General features: G+C 49.9%; 1 protein-coding gene across 2 annotated transcripts; it reads left to right on the top strand.

Annotated features, from left to right (window-relative positions):
• Positions 1–4,367: 4,367 nt before the first annotated feature.
• RAB17 (RAB17, member RAS oncogene family) lies at positions 4,368–20,130 on the top strand. Of its 2 annotated transcripts, none has more exons than XM_084779032.1 (6): positions 4,368–4,604; positions 10,054–10,213; positions 16,480–16,631; positions 17,643–17,768; positions 18,432–18,525; positions 18,700–20,130. In XM_084779032.1, the coding sequence occupies exons 2-6, from the start codon at positions 10,057–10,059 to the stop codon at positions 18,813–18,815; spliced, it is 645 nt and encodes a 214-aa protein (XP_084635158.1). In that variant the 5' UTR covers positions 4,368–4,604; positions 10,054–10,056; the 3' UTR covers positions 18,816–20,130. The 2 variants fall into 2 exon arrangements, with proteins under 2 accessions (XP_084635158.1, XP_084635159.1); XM_084779033.1 differs by lacking the exon at positions 4,368–4,604 and adding an exon at positions 6,163–6,292.
• Positions 20,131–20,465: the final 335 nt, after the last annotated feature.

Here is a 20,465-nt window from a genome sequence, read left to right as displayed (position 1 = left end):
GCATAATTGTGACTTCTTTTGAAAGGTGAATATGTGCCCTGAAAGTTATGTGTGTGTCGATGTGACCCTACTAAACTGGCTTAGTGATAATTCTTGTCAGTGTCCAAGGTTGAGAAACTGTCTGGAAATTTGAAAAGTCATGGAGCACTATAAAAATAATAGTAATTATGTCCACACACACAAATCACTTATGAGCAGTTTTGTCTTGTTTGTACTGCCAGCAGCGGTGGAAACACTTCGATCTGAATTTTGAAGTTCTGGGTCCTCATCAACCCTGAAGTGGGGTTTAGCATGTCTGAGCCCCAACTACTCATCCCTTGGCTCCCAGAGCTCTGTAAGTTTCTCTCTCACAGCAGGCAGCTCTCAGTACCTCGTTGGAATGACTTAATCACACAGGCCAGACAAGCAGGCCTGGGGCTGCCTGACCTGACCTCTGCCTTCAAAAGTGAGCAGACAGCTGTGTGGTAGAAGCTGACTGGTCCAAGAGAGGACCTTGCAGGGGAAGACTACCCAAATGACCTTTGGTACAGAGAGGGTAACCCCAAACACAGAGAAAGTATGCACCCTCAGCTGCTCTCAAATGTCTGGATTCTGGCTTATCCTGGCCCACCCTGGGATAGCATCAGGTTGCTTGAAATCATCCAGAACACCAGTATAACTGCTAGATACAAGCCCAGTGTTAATGGGTGACCCCAGACTTGAGGCAGCAGAGTTTTAGGAGGGAAAGCTGGTGCACACGCCTCTTCCTGCTCAGGATTTGTGAGCCCAAGGGCAAGACTCTTCAGATCAGTCCTGTTCCAGGACAAAAGGTGAAGGTGTGTTGCTAAAGTCATCGGAGCACTTGTTAGCTGACATCCGAGTTGAGCAAAAGGAGAGCTCTATTTGGTGGGCCTGTCCCAACCAGACGAGCGCTCTAAGAGAGGGTCTGGTGATCAGAGAGGGTCTGTTCTGTGCCCTGTGAGAGAGGCCTATGGGGAGATCTGCCACCCCAAGAACTGTGAGCAGCCAATAGGGATGGGGGTCTCAGTCTTTCCATCTCAGGGAACTGAAGGTTCTGTCAACATCAGGTGACTCACCCAATTGTGGGCTGCACGGTTTGGTAGCAGTCCATATACACAGGGCACAGCAGGAGGAAGATTCTCTGCCTTTTGTTCGATTGCCCTTCCTCTGGCCTCTGAGTTGATTGACCCCATCGCTGCTGATTCCTCCAGTGATATCAGAACCAGCATTGCCAGCCTCCCACTGTGGACTAGCAAGCAGCAGGCCCCCAGAAACCTTCCAGATTTGCAGCACTATACTGGGCCTGCTGGGGTACCCAGCCCCATGAACTGAGCAGATCCTCGGTGGCTGGCCTCTCCAGAAAGAGACAGTCATGATGGGAGGGCATGTCCCATTGTGAGGCAGCCAGTCTCAAGGACCAAATGACTAGTGGGGTGTCAATGTCTTGGGTATGATTCACCTCTTGATAGTATGTTGATGGAAGCTGACTCAATAAATCCACAGAGATGCTCTTCCCGTTGGTTCTTGTGAATGGGAATTTCTGGAAGGAAGCCATCCACAAAGGCTGATGGAGTGGTTGAAGTTGCGAAGATATTGGGGGGTTGGAATGGTGCAGTTCCACAGCCTAATTACAGTTTACCTGGGGTGATCTTTGGCCAGTGTATTTTAGATCTGCCTTCACTGACAACTTGCTTTGTTCTGTTATTATTTTAAAAAAAAACCTCATGAAAATGCTTCCATGTTGTTAAACATGGACTTGATAGCCCAAACCTGTGGTCCTCGGGCCAATGGTCACTCATCGTTTGGCTCCTGAATAAACTATCACTTATTCTCTTTGAGGTGAGAACTGCGTTTTTGTGCTGGCATTCTGTGCCTCCAGAGGACTGTTACTAAGACACAGAACAAGTCCTTTTCCTTCTAGGCCATCCTCCCAGCCTTTTACCTGGTGTCTTCTTGGCTGGCAGATAACCTTGCTGAGATGCATTGCTAAGCTTAGCGGGCCTCTACCCTCCCCCAGTCCTAAAGCCTGCATGTGACATCTGAATCCCCACCCCCACCCCCACCCCCAGCCCCCACACCCACACACAGCCCCCCACCCCGCCATGAGGGGCTTTCTCTGTTCTGTTGATGCTCTACCAATGTCACTGGCAAATGTGCTGATGTATGTATGGTTTTCTTCTCTTTCATAGCTGTAAAGGCTCATGTTGCCTCTTTTATGGTGGAAGTGCCATTCAGGGTGACTTGTATGTGTCTTACTGGGCCACAGTAGATCATGGTTGGCATGGAATAAACTTTGGTTTTGTTTGCTTGTTTAATTGTTCATTCACTTATTGAGACAGGGTCTTCCTTTGATCCCAGGTTGTCTTAGAATTGCTACATAGTGTAAATGGGCCTCACACTCTTATGATGGGAAAAATGCCACTGTCACCTCAAGGGGAATAAAAGATATTTTTATTCTGAAGCCAAACCTGAGTGGCTATGACCCAGGAAACACAAAGCTAGGTGATCCCAGGTTCCTTCCACGTTCTCACCCGGAAGCAGTTTCATGGAGTTTTTACAGTGTGGCGGTTTGAATCAGAATGGCTCCCATAGGCTCATATTTCTGAATGCTTAGTCACCAGGGAGTGGAACTGTTTGAGAAGGGTTAGGAGGCGTGGCCTTGTTGGAGGGAGTGTGTCACTCGGGGTGGGCTTCGTGGTTTCCACAGTCCACACCACCAGGCCTGTGTCTCTCTCTGCCTACTGCCTTGCGGATCAGGATGGAATGCTCTCAGCTTCTGCTCCAGCACCATGCTGCCTGCTCCCCTGTGATACCCAAGAACTAACTCTGAAAGCCGGCCCCCCTGTTACGTGCTCAGTCATGGGGCTTCTTCACAGCAAGGGAACGGTGACTTGGGGAGTAACAGAACAAAGAGAGTTGCAGTGCAAGGCATTTTAAGACTATATTGGTGGAAACATCAGAGAAGCAGGCTATGTCTGTCAAGATGGGGGAATCCTCGCCATAGGCCTCAGATACTACCTGATGACATCCTTAACTTTGGGGTAGGGGAAGCTGGTGGTCTGCCAAGCAGAGAGATTCCAAAGAGTGTTTATCTGTTAGTGATAAGATGTTTGTTCCAACACAGAGGTGGGCAAGGAAAGGTTACTCCTAAGATTAGAGCTAGCCTGAGGTAAGGTCCCCAGGCTCTGGATTTGCAACATTCCAACCTCTCCATACCACAGTCAGTCCTTGTAGGCATAGCCTCTTTCCGGGAGTTTTGTTCACACTTTCTGTCTTCTTGCCTCCACTGAGTATGGTATCTGCTTTTTCTTCCTACAAAGCAGAGTTGCTGTTATAAGTGGACACCATTAGAATCCAGATCAGGTCAGGCCATGTCACCTGTCCTGGCTCCTCCCTTCTCACAGGTATGACAGGCCCCCTGCTCAGAGAGCTTCCTATAAATCTCTAGCTCTGGACTTCCAGAAGGGGCACGGCAAAGGGCCAGCTGTGGCTATGGAGGTCACACATCTGCTTCCCCACCAGCCTTCCTGTATCCTGCAGGGGCCTCAGGAGCTTAGCTGCTGTGAGAAAACTTCCACATCCTCAGGGCCTGTAAGAAGGGACTGTCTTCTGGGCCCGATGCTTCATCAGAGCCCCCACTGCACCCCACCACTACTGTCTGTCACCATATTGTTATCAGACTTGGCGGGGGCGGGGGAACCCAACATGTGTTGTAAGGCAGGAAAAGCCAATGAAAAGAGCCAAGCTAAAAGTGGAAAACAGAAAAAAGGAGATTTAATGTGGCCACACTGGGAAGAAGGAAAAAAAGAGACCCAGGTGAACCCCAAGTCAGTCTTCAGGTTGTAACCCCCGCCCCTCCCCCCATTCACGGTGCTGAGTTCCCCATTGCCCCATGCTTTGGGAACCCAAGCTAGTAATTCAGGAGAGTTCTGAGGACGGAGAGAGCTAGAGTTTGCCTGGGATTTGTGGCTGACCACAGCAGAACTGATTTCCATTCTTCCTCCAGCCTAGGGATCCCCCAGCCTTGCTTAGGCAATTACCTGCTCTAGGGATGGGACACTCATCCCAGGCTCTGGCTCCTGGTCCGGCCCACCTGAGATGCCTCCCTAGAAAGAGTTAAGAAATGAGCTCCTGTAACCAAAGGGCTGCTCTCCAAGTCTGTGACGCTCTGCTCTCCAGTGTAGGGCACTGTGCGACAGGTGACACCTGGAAATGGCTGAAACTCTGGGCTGCAGCTAGGTGACAGGTGACTGTGACTTATAGCCTACTCTCTCTCTCTCTCTCTCTCTCTCTCTCTCTCTCTCTCTCTCTCTCTCTCTCTCTCTCGTGATCACATGATCACGTGGGGACTTTGCCCTGGAGTTTACAGGAAGAGAGGAGGCCTGATCTGCAGGCTGGGGCCTTGGCGGCAGCAGGTTCCCTTCCAGCTTCCTTTGCTCTGCCACTGGCTGTCTGTTGGTACACAGCTTCTCCTGCCCTGCCCTGCCCTGCCCAGTCATCCAGCACCCAAGAGAAGCACAGCCAGGGAGTAGGAGGAGGGAAAGAGAAGAGCCAGCAGGGACCCCATGGGATGATGGTCTGTGGAACTTCCTCAAAGTGAACAGGTGAGTCATTAAACTGTCCTGCCCTGCGAGTGTGTGTGTGTGAGCATGGGTTTGTGTGCGTGTGCACTCATGACTGCAGATGCGTGTCCCTGTGTTCTCAGGACCTTAATCAGAGGCAGAGCTGAAGTAGTACACTGCTCCTTGAGTTTGTTCAGGTCCTAAGGGGCTCGCCACGTCACATTCTGGCAAAGGGGAATCCCATTTGATTTTTCCTTGCAGAACGTTCCAGTTGAGGGCCTCGAACATAAACTGCCAGTGCAAGGAGGCATGTTTTAAGGAAGCCTTTTCAGACGGCAGAAGAGCCTGGAGCAGTAACAGAGGTGCTTGGTGGTTTCTGCCAAAACTTCCTTCTAATCTGTAGCTTGATTTTTTTTCCCCCTCTCATATCAAATGCCATGTTGGTCTGAAGTTCAGTGTCAGGTATGAACGGCTTTGAGGAGCCGGGCAAGGAGGACGAGGTACAGTCTCCTGGCCTCCATCTTCCCTTTAATGTGTTTTCTTTGGTGGAAGAGAGGCAAGCTCGCTGAAGCAGCACCAAGTCAGGATGAGGAGAGGCTCCTAATCACAGTCTGGCAGCCACTGCCTTCAGAGAGACCTAAATTCCAGAGGAGGGGCCACGGGCCACTTTTCTAGCTTTCTCTTTGAACAGAGGGCTCTTCCTTGCTGGTATTGGAAGCCTGCGACACATAGTCACTCAAAAAGTAGCACGGAAACATCAACTGTGTGTGGTCTTATCTACTACCGAGGAAAATAATTACACCAGAAAAAACAAATTCCAGTAATAAGAAAATGAACCTACCAAATTGAGATACTTGTAGAAATCTGACAAAGCCATGTAGATATTGGATTTGATGTTATGACCAACTTTTATGATTTTTAGAGCAGAGTGTACGATCCCATTAAAGCTGAAAAATTATTTATTTAGCTTGGTTTTGTTTTGTTTGGATTTGATTTTTTTGAGACAGGGTCTTACTATGTAGCCCAGAAAGGCTTGACGTTTGCAGCAATCCCCTGCTTCGGCATCCCGAGTACTGAGCTTATTGGCTTACAACAACACATCTGCGTTTTGGAGGTGCAAAAGTGGAGTTCCCCTGTACCATTCCTGAGGCACATCCTGCCACTCTCTACCAGCACCTGGCCTGAGCTAGTGCCTCGGGAGGCCCCTTGAACATCAGACCATCACCCTTCAGCTCTGAATAGCGTATGTCTTTGCCTTGGAAAACCTGCTGGGCCTTTGGCACTTGTCCCAGGCCCTTAGACTTTGTGCTCGTCTTTGGCAGGTGCCTTTGTATGGGAGCAGGTGGGCTCAGAGAACACCACCACTCCGCTTCTCTCTGGAGGGCCCTGGCAGCTGTACCCTCCATAGGCCTAGCTGTCTGAGGCAAGGACAGGTTAGCCCCAGAGTGACTTGTGAAGATCCTGCAAGTGCCTGCTGGCAGCCCCGTCACCCTTTCTGCACACACACCAGGCGTTCTTCCAACATGCTTCTGGGTGTGACTGGCATGAGAGTCCGGGGGCAGAAAGCACACTGATCCAGTTAGCATCTACGGAGACACTTCCGGGTTCATTCAGGAGATAGTGAGCACCTGTTGTTCCCTCAGTGGCTAAGGATGCTGCTCCCTGAAGGCAATCCAGCTTCCGGGTGGTGGTGACAGCCCAGTGAGAAAGCTAAGCTACAGATAATACAGGTATACTTATGTATATGCAACCAAAAGCTGAGATCGTTTCACTCAGGGATACAGGGGGTGGGGCTCCACGGTGCCAGGGCCTGCGGTCTATGTTGTTGGTTGTTGGGGGTTGGACAGGTTGTGACATCAGGCAGGAGGCCGTGGCTGAAGAAGTCGCACTGGCTCTGGTGGTACGAAGAAGGGCTGGGGCTTTACTGAGGAAGAGACCTGACCTGTTTGATGTGGAGTTGATGGATGGCCCTTGGCAGTGCCTGGACTCCAAGACAGCTGTGTCCTTCCTGGTCCCTGCTCAGAGTTCTGGACTCTGGTTTGCCCTTAGGCCCAAAGGGTGGAGTCTCTGGGTGGAGGCTGCACGTACTGTTCCTGGAGGCTGACTCCTCCCTCCCTCCCTCCCCCCCCCTCTTTGTCTCTGTCTCTTGTCTCTGTCTCTGTCTCTCTCTTTCTGTTTAGTCAGATAGTTCGAAACACAAGTGCTGGGTGAAGTATTCGTTCTGTCCATCCACCCCTCAGTCAATTGATAAATCCATCCATCCACTCACTCCTCTGCTTATCTACCTACGATCCCAGCTATCTATCCATCTATTGATCTACCCACTCATCCCTCCATCCGCCCACCTGCTCACCCATCTCCATCTATGGCCATTGCTTAGGTGTGTGCTGAGCAGCTGCTACATGCAAGGCATTGTTGTCAGCCCTGAAGAAACACAGGCAAGCCCAGGACTCTTTTTTTTTTTAAATATATTTTATTAATTTATTCATATTAAGCCCACGATTCTTGAACTTAGCTTCAGGCCTTGGTCTTCTATATTTTAATTTTAAGTTAATTAATTTTGTGATGTTGGGTGAACAGGGTTTTAAAAAGCTTGAAACAGACAACTTAGTTTTTTTGTGTGTGATCCTGTTCTGAAACCAATGCAAGTGGAAACGCTAGAGGCCCCAGTAGGCTCTGATTTTTTAAAAAACCTACTTTATTTGGAGTTCCTTCCAGTCCCAAACCCTTCCAGCACCCCAACACCAGGTAGGAGAAAGAAGGTTAGTGGGGAGAAGGGGAGCAGGTCTCTTTGGCTCCTTCCTGTTGTTTACAGTCACTGGGTTCTTTGGAGGCAACACCAATCTACAGCATCAGGATACTCAGGCAGCAACAGCAAGCACAGCAGCAGCCTTCTCGTCCTCCTCGGATTGTCTCCTCCAAATGTTCTTCTCTCAACCCCCCCCCCCCTCTGAGCTTTTGTATTTATTCTAACTGGCAGAGACTACACCGCACGAGGCAGTTCCCAGCTGATAAAGATCACTAAAGATCACATGCCTTTTCGTGAGGCAGCTATCAGCTGTGGACAAATGAGAGCAGCACCCATATCCCACACCTGGGATTAAAACGAAAAAACATGTTTAAAGAAATCAAACATATAGACTGCGGTCATATGGTGAGGGAGGAGGTCCCCTTCTGTCAGAGGTATAGGGGAAGGACTAGGGTGAAAGAGAGAGGGAGGGTGGGAACAGGAAGATACAAGTGAGGGGAAAACAGTCAGGATGTAATGTGAATAAATTATAGCTTTAAAAAAAAAAAGAAAAAAAAAGAACTAAAAAATTCCACAACAGGGCTCTCTGGGATGGGACCCATGCTGCGCTGCTGGTAACTGCTGCACTGATGGCCTGGAACCTTCTTTTATGGACTCCAGCTATTTTCTCTAGACTTGTCCGTTGGTATTATGACTCTATGTGACATGCAGTGTCTATGTTATGTTCTTTTCTTCTGTCACCACAGTCTCAAGTGGTATGTGCTCATCTTCCTGTCCATCTTCCCTTTACCCTTCCTCAGCCTTTGCCCACTGTGGTGATGGAGAAAGGCTCTACTTGAGAGACTAGCCACCCACGGTGGGTATAGACGTCAGGGCACATTCTCTTCCTAGATGTGGTGCAGATAATAAACACCAGAGATGACAGCACAGTCTCATCCTCTTTTCAATCCCTTCACGACACAGCAGACCCAGGGTGCTCCATTAACTGTGAACATAAAAGAGAGAGACAGCTTCCGTGGGACGTGCATACTACATTCAAACTGTCTAGATGAGAGCAGGTCTCTCACAGGCATATATGAAACCATGACAGCACCAGGAGATGACGAGCAATAGGCTGAGGCACGAGAAGCCTGATGCCTTCATGCGTGGCCTGTGGAGAGAGAGAGAGAGAGAGAGAGAGAGAGAGAGAGAGAGAGAGAGGGAGAGAGAAGGAGAGAGGGAGAGAGAGCGTGTGGGAATCTACGTGGGGTTTCCTTCAGGGACCTTGGGAGTTCCTGAGAGAGTGAGCGCTGGGCGCAGAGCTCCTGCGCCTGTTGCTCCAGTGTGACGTGTGCCTGGAAGCTGCTGTTGGTAACGTCGTGGAAGGTTCCATGTTTGTACTGCAGAGTTGGCCTTGGAGATGACAGAAAGGACTGGGGTGTGCTGAGGCCCTGGGGACCCCCCCCACCTTTCTTCTTTCCTCTTTTTCTTCTTGCTTCCTCCTCTCTCTCCCTTCTTCTATTCTCCTCTTTTTTGTTTGATAAAGTCTTACTCTGTAGACTCAAATTTGAGATCCTCTGGTCTCAGCTTCCGGCATGCCGGAGTTGTAGGCCCTGGCATGGTTGGTCCCTCCCCCCAGCCCCCCTCCCCCCCACCGAGTCCCACTGCAGAGCAAAGTTTTAATTGAAAAAAACAGAGGATTTAGCCGGGCATGGTGGTGCATGCCTTTAATCCCAGCACTTAGGAGGCAGAGGCTGGTGTATCGATGTGAGTTCAAGGCCAGCCTGGTCTACAACATGAGTCCAGGACAGCCAGGGCTACACAGAGAGACCCTGTCTTGAAAAACAAAAAAACCAAAACAAACAAAAACAAAACAAAACAAAACAAAAAAAAAACAAAAAAGAAAGAAAGAAAGAAAAAAGAAAAACAGAGGATTTGAGGAACAGGGGACTGGCAAGTCTGGGGCTGACATGAAGAGAAGCATCTCCTTAGGTTCTGGGAGATCTGGGCTGTTGATAATGAGGGTGGCTTTTTTGTTTCATTTTAAATCCCTTTCTCATGGGTTGAAGGAATTTTCCTAGGGAAAATTTTGTAAACACCAACTTTAGCCCAGGAACAACCAGGAGGTGCCCAGGTGGTTTTGGCCTCTGCCTGGAGTAAGTAAGAAGTTTGTAAGCAGTAAGAAACAGCCCGTGAGCGTATCAGGATAAAAAGCCTGTGTGGGGTGTAACGTGGGTGGCGGCCATTGTAGGGAGGGCTCCCAAGCCACTGTCAGCAGTTAGTTTCCTAGCACAGCTACTTTGTTTCTCTTCACCCCAGTTTACAGATAGGGAGGGAGAGCTGGGGTGCAGAGTGGGGCAGGTGTCCGCTAGGACCTCTTGCTTGGAGCTCTGCTCAAGGCGTCTGCATTCTACCTAGGAAACAACCCCTTTCTCCCTCTCTCTCTTGCCTCTCTATTTCCGCCTCCCCCCCCCCCCCCCAGTATCTTTGTATGTGGGTGTGTGTGGGTGTGTGTTAGATTTACCGAGGTAATTTGTTTGTTTGTTTGTTTGTTTGTTTTTGGAGACAGGGTTTCTCTGTGTAGCCTTGGCTGTTCTGGAACTCTTCTTTGTAGACCAAGCTGGCCTCCAACTCTCAGAGATGCGCCTGCCTCTGCCTCCTGAGTGCTAGGATTAAAGGTGTGCACCATCACACCTGGCTCACTGAGGTAATTTGACCACCACTGGTCTTCCACTCACCTCCATCTTCTGTGGTTGTTTGCAGGCCATGGCACAGGCTGGCGGGCTGCCACAGGCCAACACTACTTCCGGCCAGACCTATGTGAAGAAGCTGGTTCTGCTTGGGAACAGTTCTGTGGGCAAAACCAGTCTGGTCCTCCGGTACATGAGAGAGAACTTCAGAAGCATCTTGCCGACTGTGGGGTGTAAGTGAGGAGAGCCCTGACTGGGACAGATGGGAATAGCCAGGTGGGAATGTGGTCCACCTCAGGATGGCCCCTGTCCTGTGACCCAAGGCTGGACATCCTGGATTGCAGGGAGGGACTGGGAATCCAGCAAGGGCAGGCAGGCAGGCAGGCACGCTGTTCAGGAAGTGCGTGCCAACAGCCTTCACGAGGGGTCCGGCTTCCGCCCAGCTGGCATTTGTGAGTGTGTAGATGCCGGGCAGGGGCTCTGGCCCTAGTAAGCTTGGGGAACGTCGGGGACTGGCAGTAAGGAGCAGCCCGAGGAAGACCTCCTTTCTAGTTGCCCTCTGGCCAGCTAATGAAGCTCCCTTGTTACTCCGCTGAGAACGTGCTCTATGCCTGATGTCGTCTGCCTAGGCTTCCCTCAGCTTCTCCTGAGTCCCACTGCTTCCTTATGACTGTGGCTCCAACTTTGCTCTGTCTGTGCAATTCATCAGCACTGAAAAGTGACCTCTTTCTAATTAGATTTGGTCCACTGGGTCTGGCCTGGGGATGGGGATGCTGTGTGTTTGCTTATGTGTGTGTGTGTGTGTATGTACGTACATATGTGTGTATATATGTATGCATGAATGTATTTTGTATGTATTTGAGACAAGTCTCACTATGTAGCTCAGGCTGGCCCAGAGCTCTCCAACTTGGTACTTCTGCTCCTCCTGTGCAGTGATGTGTGTGTGCCACCACAGGTGGCATGTATTAATTTAGATAAAGGACATGTTAGAGAGCAATCCCCACACCCCATGCCTGTCATTTGTTATTCAGTACAAATTAAGGTTTTCGTAACTCTCTAAGTGGATGGTCCTTCTGCTCCCGCAAGCCCGATCGGAGAGAACGAGCTATGGTGTGGTCAGGGGTTAGAGTGGGTACCAGGTGTCTCTCATGCTGAGACTCTCTGCTGGGATCCACCTTAAGGACTGCCTTTTGCATATGAGGCAAGCATTCTACCATGGAGCTAGGGGTCCAGCCCTGGAAATTAGTTCTTTATTTTTTTTTTAAAGATTTATTTATTATGTATATGGTGTTCCTGCACACCAGAAGAGGGTACCAGATTTCATTATAGATGGTTGTGAGCCACCATGTGGTTGCTGGGAATTGAACTCAGGGCCTTTGGAAGAGCAGCCTTAATCTCTTAACCTCTGCACCATTTCTCCAGGCCCAGGAAATTAGTTCTTAGTGGGACCCTTTGAAAGTCCTTAGAAATCCAGGACAAAGCTAAATGGCCTTTGCCTTTAGTTACTGCCTTTGGCAGACACTAAAAGGGATTGGTTTTTGAGGTCTCATGCTGGGCAGTGTGTTGAGTCTTTCACTAGCTTTGTTGCATCAGACACTTCTGAGCATGTGGACTATGGGACAAGAGTGGTCAGGAGCCACAAAGTCGGCTCATGTATCTCTAGTGACGTCACTCTTTAAAAAAAAATAGACATATAATATTTGAAATTTACCCTTTGAGAACTTCATCCTTAACCCCAAACCCATCCATCTATCCCCCTCCAGCTCCACCAGAAGCCCCATGCTACATCCTAACTTCATCTCCTCTTTCTTTTGGGTAGCCCGCTGAGTCCAGTTAGTGTTGCCATGGGTGTGCGTCTGTCCTCTGGAGAACGGGCAATTGATGAGAGACCACATCTCTGAAGAAAACCTTTCTCAGTCAGGTGTGGTGGTGGACACCTCTAATCCCAGCATACGGGAGGCAGAGGAAGATCTCTGTGAGTTCAAGGTCAGCCTGGACTACAGAATGAGTTGCTAGACAGCCAGGGTTGTTACACAGAGAACTCTGTGTCAAACAAACAAACAAACAAACAAAAAATAAACACACACACAAAAAGAAGAGAAATCCTTTCTCTTTCCCAGAAGCCATCAGTTGCTAACAGTCCCTTCTCAGGTAAGGACAGGGCATCTCTCTCACTCAAGCGGGGTTATGGAGGCCACCACAGCTCTCAGGAGTGCAACGGTCCTGCCATGCGCAGGAGACACTGTTTCACGGACTTCTCTTTGCCTACTCTCTCTTTTCTGATGTTCCCCAAGTCTTGGGGGTGACGGTGTGATGTAGATATCTTACTTAAGGCAGAGCACTCCTCAGTCACCTCTTCTACAGTTTGACCAGATGCAAACCTCTGTATTTACTGCTGTCCACTGATGATGGCTAAGAGCTGTGCTAATGTAGGGCTACAGAAATAACTACTTTGAGGGTGGCTTGGTGTCCATTTAGTGAAACAGTAGCAGTGGGTTCTCTCTCAGGGCCTATGAGGCTCTGGCCATCTCACCCTGTTCTTTTCTTTTCTTTTCTCTTCTCTTCTCTTCTTTTCTCTCCTATTCTCTTATTTTCTTTTGCTTTCTTTTCTTTCTTTTCCTTTATCTTAGAGGCGATAGGACCCATTGCTCTCAGTGGACTTGAGAGTTGGGTCTCTCTTTCTGTGCTCCATCTTATTATGTATCCATCTGTCTTTCCCCCAAAACTCACCGACTCAGGGATTGCCGATCTGTGCACACAGGTCTGGTGTGTGTGTGTGCGTGCGTGTGCGTGAGCGTGCCTGTGTGTGTGTGTGTGTGTTTTCTTTTTTCCTGGAGGGCTCAGCTCTGCGTTGTGTAAACATCTCAACACTGGCTAATGCGTCATTTACTGCTTGTGTGGAAAGCCACTCTGCCCTTGTGCATCGTCTGGGATTTGACACAGAGGACTTTCAACCATCATGTTTATACTGGAAAAGTAAAATGAGAGGCACCACAGTTGTAAGTGGAGAGGGCAGACTTGAGCTTTACACCCATGCATCACTCAGCCTCCCTCCCCCTCGCCCTCCCTCCCCCCCCCCTCTGTGCACATATGTGCATGGATGCGTGCCCACACAGAGGCCACAGGAGGAGGTCTGGGTCCTTCTTTATCACTCTCCACCATAGTCTCTTGAGAAAGGGTCTCTCCTGAACCCAGAGCTAGGCTGACAGTGGTCCTCTCATTTCCCTCCCTCACCCCACCCCCAGTGCTCACATCACAAGGCTGTGCCTTGATTTTTATATGGGGGCTGAGAATGGAACTCAGGTCCTCATACTTATGCAGAAAGTGTTCTTACCCAGCCTCTGAGATAATGTTTAAGATGTTAAATTAAAAACTCCCTAGGTCGTGGCTGCTTGTTACTGTGGCCCTAGGATGATGTCCTTGGGGTGGAACTTTTGATGCAACATGTTGCACTGTTTATCATAATATCCCCAGTTGTCTCCAAAGCCAGGAGAAAGTGAGAAAGAACAGACCAGAGTGTGCTGGATTAAACATCATTGTTGCTATGGCAATGAGTCAAGGGGGTGGGCAGAGAGGGGTGCACAAAGAAGACAAGAAGAGGAAGTAGAAGTTGGGATGACAGACCTGACATTGCATTTGTTTTTCCCATGGGGTTTTTACAACGACTCTGGGGGAGGGGACCATTAGATCGTATTACACAGGAAGAAAATGAGGTATGGTTTAAGCAAGTTATTGAGGCTCATAAAGTTGAGAGGGATCTGTGACTAAGGCCACCCCGGGCTTTCACCAGCACAGGTGTGCTGGCTGGATTGGATGGGCAATGCCTAGCAGTAGCATGCAAGATAGGAGTCCCTTGTCCTCCTGTCCACATGGAGGCTGCTGCTTTGTGCAAAGAGCAACTTAGAGCCCAAGCTCATGGCCCCTCAGGTTGTTTACTCAGCCTGTCAGTATCTGCCCAGATGCTGCCCCATTCACAGGGAGAATCCCTATCTTTCCAGAAAGTTCTGTCCAGCCCTGTCTCTGCTCTTTACAAAGTGGATGGAACTGGGTCCCCAGAGATGAGCAAGCCTTAAGTCACAGAGCCTGAGCCTTCTATGGAGATGAGATCACTTTGGACTTGGGTCCCCAAATTCCATCCTTGTCGTCCTCAAGAAAAGAGGCGAGGGCACAGCAGAGGAGGCAGATGCTATAGTTTTACTTCTGTTGTTGTGATGAAACACTGCAAAACTCCAAAAGCAACTTGGAGTGCGGAGAGGGTCACTTGTCTTACACTTGGAGATCACAATCCTTTTACTTGTTTATTTATTTCTTGTTTTGTTTTTTTAAAGGTGTATTTATTGTTATGTATACAGTTCTCTGCCTGTACATACACCTACAGGCCAGAAGAGGACACCAGATCTCATTATAGAGGGTTATGAGCCACCATGTGGTTGCTGGGAATTGAACTCTGGACCTCTGGAGGAGCAGTCAGTACTCTTAACCTCTGAGCCATATCTCCAGCCCTATTTTTTGTTTTTGTTTGTTTGTTTGTTTTTGTTTTTCAAGACAGGGTCTCTCTGTGTAGCCTTGGCTGTCTTGGGCTCATTTCATAGACCAGGCTGGCCTTGAACTCACAGCGATCTACCTGCATCTGCCTCCCTGAGTGCTGGGATTAACGGCGTGCACCAGCACCGTGGCTAAGAGAGATCACAATCCATTACTCAAGGAACTCAACCAGGAATTGGAGGCAGCCTAGCTTTCTTTTTTAAAAATTATTTTCAGTCTTAATTTACATGTATGTTATTTTTGCCTGTGTGTATGTCTGTGCACCACATGCATGCGGAGCTCATGGAGGTCAGGAGAGGATGTTGAAGACCCTAAAACTGGAGTTACACATGGTTGTGAGCTACAGCGTGGGTCCTGGGAATCAAACTCTGGTCCTCTGGAAGAGCAGCCAGTGTTCTTAACCACTTAGCCATCTCTCCAGATCCTCAGCTTGCTTTCTTAGACAGCCCAGACCCTCCTGCCTGGGGATCATAGGCCTCACAGTGGGCTGGGCCCTCTCGTATCAACCATCAATCAAGACAATCCTTTACTGACATGGCCACAGGCCAGTCTATGCTGGGTGGTCCCTTAGTTTTGAGACTCTTTCAAGTAACTCCAGGCTGTGTCAAGTTGACAGTGGAAGCTAACGGAGGACATCAGGTGAGGCCAGAGGCCGCATGGGGTGCTAAGTCCATAGCCAAGGGACACCAAATGTGGGTGGAGTCCCCAGAGGCTGGAGAGAGATGGGGGCGGGTTCTCTTCTAGAGCTCAGAGAAGGAGCTGGCCTTGCTCATGGCTTGACTTGGGGCTTCTGGCTTCCAGAATGGAAAGAATGGGTTTCCTGTTTTAAACTACTCTGTGGTTACTCCAGCCCTGGGAAACTTATTCACTGTCTTTGAGCTGGAAGTTTCTTTTCACCCATGTAGGCCTCCCCAGTCACCTCCGAATCAACCCTGGGTCGTGTGTCGGGGAGTGGCTCCGAGCAAAGCCCTTGGTCTCTGCTGACCCTTTATGTCCCGGGATCCCTAACTTCCCTCCCCACTTTCCTTCTACCCCTCTAGTAGCTTCACACATTTGAAATAGAAGTTTCTGGTACCATCAAATAACTATTTAAGAATCACACCTAGGCTGGCGAGATGGCTTATCAGTTAAGAACACATACTGTTCTTTCCAAAGACCTGACTTCTGATCCCAGCACCCACATTTGACAGCTCACAACCATCTATAAACTCCAGCTCCAGAGGATTCAGTGTTCTTTTCCTGTCTCCATAGGCACTGCATTAAACCCAAAACCCACCTGATACCCACATAATTAAAAATAAAAATTCAACTTTGGAAAGCAAAGCTCAAGGAAAAAAATATTCCTTCAAAGAAAAGATGGATTGCATGTGACATGAGGGCTTGGAGTCCTTCTCTGTGATTTGATTAGATAGGTGCCCGAGTGAGGAAGGGAACCCCAGGAGCTGCACGGAGCACTCAGGAGAAGGCAGGGAGAATTAAGTAACTCAGGAGATATTTCTAGGTGCAGAGGTGAGGAGAGCTGCAGAGGAGCGAGGCTGGCTGAGGAGGCTGGCTTCCGGTGACTGAGGGTGGCCTCAGAATGGGACAGGTGGATGAGTGGCCAGTGGGCCAGAGGGGCCAAGGCACACGAGTTCTCAGAGTTCAATGGCATCAGTGGGCACTGTAGAGACATGACAGATTATTTGTTTCTGGAGGTGCCTTCCATGTCATTCTTAGCTCAGGGTCTTGTATTTCATCCCAAGAAGACACCTATAAGGGACACAAAGCAGTTGCCAGCTATACTTTGCTCTGAAAGAGGAGCTCCAGCTTCCAGAACGGGCCTTGAATCAGCCTTTGCCAGCATGTTCCCAGCTGCCTCTCACTGGGCTGCTGGCATAGACTGACAAGACACGATAGGATCCCTGATGACCACCTCGTCCATCCCCAGCAAACTTCCTTGCCCTCCTGGCTGCAGGTGCGTTCTTCACAAAGGTGGTGGATTTGGGCTCCTCATCTCTGAAGCTTGAGATCTGGGACACAGCCGGCCAGGAAAAGTACCACAGCGTCTGCCACCTCTACTTCAGGGGTGCCAATGCTGCACTCCTTGTGTACGACATCACTCGGAAGGTAGGGTCACCTCCCAGATCCTCCCCCAGGCAACTGTCTGTTTACTGCCTTCTCCAGGGATCAATGGCAAGGAAATTGAATGGGGGCCCTGGTTTGTGGGAACTACCACATCAACCAAAAGGGCCATTGAGCCTGTGTTAGTCAAGTCATTCAGAGAGCCCTCTTGGCACCCCCCTCACACCCAAAGCTGTTCCTCTGCAATCTCCTGGTACCCTCCTCACCCCCATAGCACCACCATTACTGGTTCTGGCATGCTGCTGAGACCACAAGAGGCTGTTACAGAGCCCGCCCACTTCCATAGGCCATGAACCTTGTGTCACCAGGGGATGCAGAACACAGAGCATGCATGGAGGTGACATGGAAGGACTGGACTCACATGCCCATGTTTGTCCAACCTGGCCTAGGGCAGGGTGAGCTTGCTGCCCCAGGACCTGTAACAGGAGGTAGGGAAGTGGGGACCAGCCATGTTGGGTAGGAAGCAGGAAGATGTAGTAGGTACAAGAGGCCTGGGAAAGGGTGCTGGATAAAAAGCAGTGGAACCAGAAAGTATGTGTTGGCACAGGTCCAAGAATGTGGAGCGATAAGTCCTCATATCAGCCTTGATGCCAGGGGTCAGGAGAAAGGTTCCAAAGGACACAGGGCCACACCCCTCACTTAGCTGGTGTCCCTGGGGTGCAGTTAGGAACTGGATTTGGGGAGATAACAGTTCCCTTAAGCCCTCTTGTGCAAGATGATATCCAGAGTGGAGCTCTTGACCCCAAACGCCATGTGACTCCCACATCCCTCGCTCTCTGCTGTGCTAACTGGCTGCACAGCTCTCCCTTAGCAGCATGAGTGGGCATGTGAATGACCATCCTGGATACTCAACCTGGATGCCCTTCCAGGGGCCCAGAGCAGCCCTTTAGCCCGGCTTTGGAACAAGGCTTTGATGTGGCCACTAACCCACGAGGAAGCTTTGCTCTTCCGGTTCAGCAAGGAGAACTCTGGCATGGCCTCATTCTGTCTCTTTAGGATTCCTTTCATAAGGCCCAGCAGTGGCTGGAGGAGCTGGAGAAGGAGTTCCAGCCAGGAGAGGTGGTGGTGATGCTGGTCGGCAACAAAACGGACCTCGGCGAGGAGCGGGAAGTGACCTTCCAGGTGCCACGTGGTGGCTGGCAGGAGGGAGTCCTTGTGTGGGTGGACTTGAGGGTGTCTGAGACCTTGAAACTCTCTCTCTCTCTCACACACACACACACACACCACACACACACACATCTGTGCCTCAGGCACTCACATACCCACCCACACACTTGCACTTCTCTGTACACCCATGATTCCTTTACCTACATATATGCTCATACTTCATAAGTACATGTGCCCAGAGTCATGCTTCATGAATATACATTCATAAGCACAAACATACATGTGCCTTCAAAGTCATACATGTGAATATCTCAACACGCAAACCCACATGCACATGCACTTGTGTGTGTGCATAAACATACAAAGATTCCATCTTAGTTTCCCTTTGGGTTGGAGATTCATGGAGGAGGTGTGTGCACGCACATGTTCACAGGGAGTATGTGAGTTGGGTGGTCTATGTGAAAAGCGTGTGAACACACATGCGACCCACCACAACCAGTCTTTTTTGTTGTTGTTGTTGCTTTGAGGCAGGGTCTAATGTGTCGTAGGCTGGCCTGGAACTCACAATCCTTCACCAGCTTCCTGAGTGCTGGGATTATATGTGCATGCCAGTTTCTTGTGAGTCAATCAAGTGTCTTTGGAGGGGCTCTCTTTAGACACACTGACTTTTTCCTTCAGGAAGGGAAGGAGTTTGCAGAGAGCAAAAACCTGCTATTCATGGAAACCTCAGCCAAGCTGAACTACCAGGTGTCTGAGGTCTTCAACACTGTTGGTGAGTGATGGCCCTTCAGAGGTGTGTGGGAGCTCGCTGCCATGTCTCTTCCCCTGGGTCTTCTTCTGGTGTCCCTGGGGTGGGGAGGGGCATGAGGAAAGGGGATAGGGAGTGTTTGGGTTAGGGACCTGGGGGGCAGGGATTCCCACCCCCAATTGCCTCTGTTTTCCACAGCCCAGGTGCTACTGCAGAGAGCAGGAGAGGAGGGGAACAGCAGCTCACAGGAAGGCGAGGCCGTGGTTCTGAACCAGGGACCTGCGGTCAGGCGGGGCCAGTGCTGTGCGCGATAGAGGCAGGCGAGGATGTGGAGGACGTCTCAGCCCATGCCTCAGAGGGTCCTCAGACTGAGCTGCACCTTCAGAACAAGGGCTTTTGGCTCTTTGCTCATATTTGCTGTTGAAGATGGCTTATCCCCGAGCCCTGGAGGCTGCCAGAAGCTGCTTCCTTCATAATAACTGCTTGCCAAAGTGGATGGAAACTCTCTCGGGGAGGATCCAGTACCCAGTGGCTCCCAGGAGACTGCCAGCCCCATCTTACCAGATATGGTTCCATTCCTGGATGCCCTGAGGCAAGTGTGCCTGTCCCCCCTGGCCTATCCTTTTCAGCTTCCTTGATGCCAGCGCAGAGGAGTTAAAGGAAAGCAGAAGTGTGGACTGGAAAAAGTCTTTGATGCATGTGATGGGAAGACAGATGCTTCATAACTGGACCACCTTCGCTCTGCAAGGTGTCAGGGGAGGAGAAAGGGGTCGATAAAGGCATCAATACAAGGAAAATGGAGAGATGATCCCAAGGGAAAAAAATGAGTCCAAGGTGCTTGGTCTCCATGAGGGGACCCTGGAGAGATAGCTCAGAAGGGCAGCTGGGATAGGAGTGTCCCCCTTCCAGCTGTGGATGGACACAGCCGGGTGGCAAGGACTCTAAAACCTGGACGCTGTGTTGTCTCATGCCCTTCTCTCCAAATATTAAATGTCTTGACAACCTGACCACTTTACCAGGCTACACTAGGACCCATGGCTTCATGGGTCACACTGTTCAGTCTTTTTGCACATATTCTAGATGGATTTGTGGGCGTTAAACACAAGTGAGGGCTTGTGAGGCAAGTGCTGAGCATGGGCACAGGCATTGGTCTGTGTGGGCTGTTTCTCCCAATGGTGATTGTGTTGTCTGCATCCTTATAGAGAAACCCAGGTCCCTGTCCTGGGAGGAAAGCCCCAGAGGACATGTTCCTGTTAGGTGTCTCGCTATGGCACAATGGAGGTATTTCCAATGTGGCCATTCAGGCTGTTTTGTTGTTGCTGTTTTTTTGTTTTTTGTTTTTGTTTTGTTTTGAGACAGGGTTTCTCTGTGTAGCCTTAGCTGTCCTAGACTCACTTTGTAGAACAGGCTGGCCTGGAACACACAGCAGTCCTTCTGCCTCTGCCTCTCGAGTGCTGGGATTAAAGGCGTGCACAGCCACCAAGCCAGGCTCAAAGCTGTTTTGTTATCCTTGCTTCTGGGAGTATGAAAAGTTGTTGAGTCTGAATATGGAGACATTGCTGTTGGGTGTGGTGATGTAGGCCTCTAGTCCCAGCACGTGCAAGGCTGTTGTGGGGGACTGGTGAGCTTGTTCTGTGGGGGACTTGGTGTTCAAACACACACCAAACCAAACCAAACCATGCCAACAGAGCAAAATAAACCGTAAAGAACACACTGTGCTACTGAAGAAGGTGACCTCACTGTGTCCACTCTCAAGGTCCAATGGTCAAGAGTGAAATCCCTTCTTGCTTTATTTCTAGTTCTCACCCAAAGTGAGCTCAGGATGGCTAGGAGCTTGTCTGTGCCTAGAGTGTGGCCTCTGCTCTTGTTGGTTCTGCTTGGATAGAACCATGCCAGCCACCTGCCTTCAAGTTTCAAGTGGGGCTCAGCCCAGGCACTGGAGGAGCCTCCTGGCCCTACTGCAC

This window comes from Acomys minous (assembly GCF_964271855.1).
Source record: "Acomys minous genome assembly, chromosome: 4".
Lineage (NCBI taxonomy): Eukaryota > Metazoa > Chordata > Mammalia > Rodentia > Muridae > Acomys > Acomys minous.
Note: the sequence above shows the minus strand (reverse complement) of the source record. Positions and strands in the feature narration are given on the sequence as shown.

Bases quoted from the DNA above. Each gene is read 5' to 3' on its own strand.
- RAB17 (XM_084779032.1), top strand. From the start codon at position 10,057: ATGGCACAGGCTGGCGGGCTGCCACAGGCCAACACTACTTCCGGCCAG. The intron at 17,769-18,431 runs GTGCCACGTGGT...TTTTTCCTTCAG, and splicing joins AGCGGGAAGTGACCTTCCAG to GAAGGGAAGGAGTTTGCAGA. The intron at 18,526-18,699 runs GTGAGTGATGGC...TGTTTTCCACAG, and splicing joins TGAGGTCTTCAACACTGTTG to CCCAGGTGCTACTGCAGAGA.